Raw genomic sequence first — 6,088 nt, 5'->3', positions numbered from 1 at the left:
CAGAGAAGTTGTGCTGTGGTGCTGGTGTGGTATGGATGATGCAAGTTTTAGTCCCGCCTGTAACATGCTGCTCTTTTCCATGCAATTACAATGAATAAAGACTGAGGTTTTCAGGCTTGAAAGCATCATAAAAGATCAGTGTTATCATTATTAACTACAACTAAAATATAATAATTGTTTTCGGTGATTGAGATAAAGCTGAAATATAATAAAAAAAAAATATTAAATGAAAAAATTAAACCTAAAAATCTTAAATGAACTTTAAGTTGAAGTACTAAAATCACTAAGACTAAATAAATAAAATAAAAATAAAGCTAAATATTTTTTTAAATTACAAAAATGACAAAAGCACATCACAAAATTACTCAAATTAAAATGAAAACTCTAAATATAAAATAAAATCTAATATAAAATTCTAAATATTAATAAAAATTATAATAGTATTAGTGCTGTCAAACGATTAATCGCGATTAATATTGTGAATATGTGTGTGTGCTGTGTATATTATGTATATGTAAATACATACACATATTTAAGAAATATTTACATGTATATAGGTATTTATATTTAATTTATATTTTATGTAAAAAAAATATATACATGCATGTGTGTGTATTTACATATACATAATAAATACACAAACATATATTGTGTAAACAAAAACTTTTATTTTGGATGTGATTAATCTCGATTAATCGTTTAACAGTACTAAATAGTAAATAAATAACGATAAATAACACTGGTCTGGCCAGCTTGTGTAAGGAACCAACCTAAATTTTAGTCGATACTCACTGATAATTTTCCCCTCCAGTGGGCTGTTAACCTTGCTTACTGATTCAGTGAGTTGAACTCAACAACCGGGTCAGACTTATTTCTGAACAAATAATTAAAGGATTAGTTCACTTCAGAATTAAAATTTCCTGATAATACTCACCCCCATGTCATCCAAGATGTTCATGTCTTTCTTTCTTCAGTCGAAAAGAAATTAAGATTTTTGAGGAAAACCTTCCAGGGTTCATCACGTTGGAAAGGTCACATGTGACGTAGGCGGAAGTACCGAGCAAGTGTTTACAAAGCAAACGTGTAAATACTAAGCCAAATGACCTTTTCAAAAAAAGGTATGTAATGTTGGATGATTTTGAGATGGAGTTTTTCACTGTACCGCGGTACTTCCACCTACGTCACATGTCCATTCCAACGTGATTACGTCATGCGTGGCACATCACAGAGCTGGTGCAAGTAGAGCATTTGTGCCTACACTCTAAAAAATGCTGGGTTGTTTTAACCCAAATTTGGGTCAAATATGGACAAACCCAACTGTTGGGTTAAAAAATGCATTTAAAAATTTAACCCAATGGTTGGGTTTGTCCATTTTTTGACCCAAACTTGGGTTGAAACAACCCAGCATTTTTTAGAGAGTAAAAAGTATATAATTTTAATTTTTTTTTAGAAAATGACCAATCGTTTCGCTAGATAAGACCCTTATTCCTTGTCTGGGATCGTGTAGAGCTCTTTGAAGCTGCACTGAAACTGCAATTTGGACCTTCAACCTGTTGGTCCCCATTGAAGTCCATTATATGGAGATCCTGGAATGTTTTCCTCATAAACCTTAATTTCTTTTCGACTGAAGAAAGAAAGACATGAACATCTTGGATGACATGGGGGTAAGTAAATTATCTGAAAATTTTAATTCTGAAATGAACTAATCCTTTACGGTGAACTAAATCAAATGATTCATCAAAAAGATCTGACTAAAAAGAAAGATTCATTAATTTGTCAAGGAGCTCTAGAGTGGATTTTCAGTGAATAACAGCTTAAATTTCAATCTCTTTCACACACAAAGCAATCATACGGCTTCAGAAGACTTGGAATATTTTTTTTTCCAAGATATATGTGGAACATAGAAATATTTTTGTCCCAATTCACTAACCATCTAAACGGCAACCAGTACAATTCTTTAAACTTTCCTTTTGTATTACACAGAAGAAAGTAAGTTGCATAGGTATCAAACAAGTGTCAATTTTCATTTTGTGGTGATCTATGACTTTAAGAAGCTTTTATCCACAATCCATCATGCACTTGTCCTCAACAGTAGCTGTAAAGGTGGTGAGTGTGTGTTAATTTTGTCATCGCTCACACTCTTCTTTACTCCAAATTTATCCACGCTGAAGCAACAATGTTCCAAACTTGATGGCAGCCAAAAGGCGACTAAACAACAGTAATGATACATTTTCTTAATCATACACACACATACACAACTGTGCCATAATTAATGGTAAGATCTCATTAAGCCCAACAGGCACAAAACGACTTGCCAAGAATCACCAAATAACACAAACTAAGAGTCAGAGCTCTCTGATGATTCATGTGTTAATTTCAATCTCAAGCGAACAGTGTGAGGAGCGTGATAATGCTGATTATGCTAGTGAATAACCAAGCTGTCATTAGCTTAGTGCTGTACGCCCCATCGTCTGGGAATCTGTCATGACAGCCATGTTGCAGTGAATCATGGTTGAAGCTAATCATTCAAATAAGGGGAGTGTTTCAAACGGAACATAGATGGAGGACTATGCCACTGTCACTGCTACAAAAACCCATCTTAGTATCTCAACGTACATTTAAAAGGATCACAGAATAACACAGTTTCAGTCTTAATTAGCTCAGATATATTGCTCATCGAGCATATTGTGGCTTGCAGGAATTCAGGCAGTGCAGTGAGCCGCACACAGCAGGACCAGGATGTCCATTTCAGGATTGGCCATTAGCGTCACCTCACAGCGGAGGTAGACTTTTCCTTCTCGTTTGAAGATGAGCTGGATCTCAGTTCTCGCACCTATAAATCTATGAAAATGCACTGATGCGATAAAAATTTGTCTATAAATAGTTATACCCAGCCTAAGATGGTTTGCTGGTCTTAACTAGTTTAAGCTGGTCAGTTCTACCTGACGCATTCATTTCAGGGCAGTGTTTGGAATGGAAAACTATTGCACTCCTACTGAGCAGTATACACTGTATACTGCTTGCTATTTTAAAAATAGCATGCATGACAATATGCATTCTGAAGATAAGCATTTTTAACAGACGAATGCTACGCTGTGGTCACATTAAACTAGTGATGTCCTGTTCAAATAAAAAACTGCAAAATTTTGCATGTTTTTTGTTAAAAAAAAAAAAAATCTTCAATAATGATTAAAAAAAAAGATGAAAAATCATGTCTGATAATAGAGATTTTACACTACCAAGCACAGTGTGCTCTGTATAATGCTTATTTTGGCAAATGTAGGGAGCCACTGGTCATTCTGTGCATGCTAAAACATGCATACTGCATGCACAGTATGCATATTATATATTGCAAAATAGTAATGTGTATTGTGACTATATGTGCTGATAAATTAAATAAGTCGTTTCCCATATGTACTATACATAGGGCTGACCGATATATCGCATGCGATTGTCACGCGCATTTCGTCAGTAAAGCTGGTTCCCTGATTACCGCTAAATCGCCATCACCTGCTTTCAAATGGAGCGACATTTAATAGACAGAGCCGTAGTTCATGGACAAGCTACGCAATATCGTGTTCATTATCGAAGGCGATTCATCTGCGATATTGCGTAGCTTGTCAGTGAACTACGGCTCTGTCTATTAAATGCCGCTCCATTTGAAAGCAGGTGATGGCGATTTAGCGGTAATCAGGGAACCAGCTTTACTGACGAAATGCGCGTGACAATCGCATGCGATATATCGGTCAGCCCTAACTATACAATATGTACTCTAGTGCATTTTATACAAGCAATGTGGTCTCAAATTAAACATTACATTTTTTTTATTATACAGAAGCAGTGGTTTTCCATTTGAAATAAATGGCATTTTAAATACACCTGATGTGCAGTTATTTTACTATTATTTACCTGTATCTAGTTCATAAAATGTCCACATTTAAGTTCCACACTTTTGTTGAATTCAGAATAGCATACTGCCATATTACTGTTACCATTTCTGCTATATGTATATAGAGTTGTATGGTAGTATGCAAAAATTCTGCCCTTTTTTTGGTTGATGAAGTACCTTGTACTCATAGTACACTACACCTCGCTGTGTTTTGGCAGAGAATAGTGAAGTATGCAAAATAGGTTGCACTTATCCAAAATGTATCAGTGTAAATCTATTTTTTAGATGGAAGTACACTTTTATAGATATACAGTGCCTTTTAGTACTGATATAGGATACTAATTTAAATCTAGATTCCTTTAAGCACATGCTTTAAGTCTAAATACCACTGAAGCCACAAAACAACTCTCTGATCAGCAATAAAATATCACTTATACTGAGTGTTGGGCGTAATGCATTACAAGTAACTTGAGATATGTAATCAGATTACTTTTTTCAAGTAACTAGTAAAGTAACGCATTACTTTTAAATTTACAACACAACATCTGAGTTACTTTTTAAAATAAGTAACGCAAGTTACTTTGTTTTCCCATGTATTGACTGGCAGATCTCCTATCCCATATGTTGAGAGAAATCGAGTGCAGAGGTGTTGTGTGTAAACATGACGGATATTGTAGTTCTACATTAAATGCGAGCATTTACTCATTTCACTTGCACAAAAACAGAGTCAGTATTCCTCAAAATGAATAAAAACAGTAAAATGCAAACTCAGAATATTGCACAAACCTGCAATAATTAAATACATTAGATTAAACAAATATACTTTATGTATTTAATCTCACTTTATTCACCAGTTTCTTTGCTGCTGATCTTCGATGTTCCAATTTAACCATAATAATAAACAAAAATTAATTTAGATAAACATCACATTTCATAAAAAGTAACTAACGCAATTAGTTATTTTTCAAGGAGTAACATAAATTGTAATGCATTACTTTTAAAAGGAACTTTCCCCAACACTGTTTATACTTAAAAAAACAAGCATATCTTGCCAGATTTACCCACCTGTGTCTCATCTTGTACTGCACGGTACTGCTCCTTCCACACTACTATTTTGGACGCCTCGTCTTTGCGCAGTGCACGTTCCTTCTTCAGCTCCGGGCTCCAGAAGCTTTTGATGGAGCTCATGGAGGAGCTGAGCTTGCTCTCTTTTACCTCGATCTCCTTCCGAAGGAGCTCGTTCTCCCTCAGCACCTCCTTGAGCTGGGCTTGGAGCTCCATGATGGTGTTGTCCCTTGCTTGACGTAGGGAATGAGGAACGGTTGAAGCTGCATGGATCTCCCCTCCAAAGCCCATAGAGTCGGTCGACACTGCCGGCACCATGGCCATGTCAGGTGTGCTGCCTGTGACCGTTCCCCGGACCCCATAGGGAATGCTTCCTCCAAAGCGCCCCGTCGCTACTCCGCTCTTAGGGAGGTCAGAGGAGGTGCCGATTGCGACCTCGTTGTCGCTCATGTACATCGGCCCTGACGTAGCATAGGCTGCATTTAGAGATTGAATGTTCTCCATGGACAACGTCTTGCCTCCAGAGCCGCCCGGGCCTCCGCCGCTGCCCCCCATGCTGTTGGTGCGACGGTGGCCCATGCGGGGTGACCGAGGCAGTCGCGGCGAGCGACCCGAGTTGCCCTGGTTGTTTCTGCCCCCGCCGTGATTACTGTCCATTTTGCTCACCGAGCGCGAACTTCCGTACATTTTGGTAAATTTGGTAAATTTACCCACCAAAACAAATGTATGTGAGGAAATGTGCTAATAGCCAGGCCAGGTCATCTCAAGTATAAGAAATGTCATCTGTCAAGCAAAGGCCAGTCTTCAGTACCTTTCTTTCAAATGGAGCAACTATGGTGGTCTGTAAAATAAAATAAAAATGCAAAACCCTCATTATATTATTTCATTATATCATATATCTCTACCACAAAACATTGATCAAATTGGGGCATAAATGTGAAGGTTTTCCACCAATATATTGAATCGTAATTGTATCTAGAGTTGATGTATTTCCATAAATTTTATTCTTAGGCTTATATTGGGATGGGTTTAATGCCTATACAAAATCCAATGTGACATGTAGCTGGCTTATATCTCTATTCTCTGTTTCAGAGGCTAGTTTTGCAGTGGTTTTTGATTATAAATCACTAAAAC

The 6,088-nt window shown here is 36.8% G+C and overlaps 1 protein-coding gene across 1 annotated transcript in view; it reads right to left on the bottom strand.

Moving 5' to 3' along the window:
* erc1a (ELKS/RAB6-interacting/CAST family member 1a) overlaps positions 1-5,641 on the bottom strand; it is a 29,927-nt gene extending 24,286 nt beyond the window's left edge. The window contains exon 1 of the mRNA XM_067379826.1: positions 4,955-5,641. Coding sequence (XP_067235927.1) covers positions 4,955-5,641 — 687 coding nt within the window. The remainder of the gene's footprint in view (positions 1-4,954) is intronic.
* Positions 5,642-6,088: the final 447 nt, after the last annotated feature.

The sequence above is a fragment of the Chanodichthys erythropterus genome, chromosome 24 (genome assembly GCF_024489055.1).
Source record: "Chanodichthys erythropterus isolate Z2021 chromosome 24, ASM2448905v1, whole genome shotgun sequence".
In the NCBI taxonomy this organism is placed as follows: Eukaryota; Metazoa; Chordata; class Actinopteri; order Cypriniformes; family Xenocyprididae; genus Chanodichthys; species Chanodichthys erythropterus.
The sequence above is the reverse complement of the archived record's forward strand: the minus strand, read 5'-3'. Positions and strand labels throughout refer to the sequence as shown.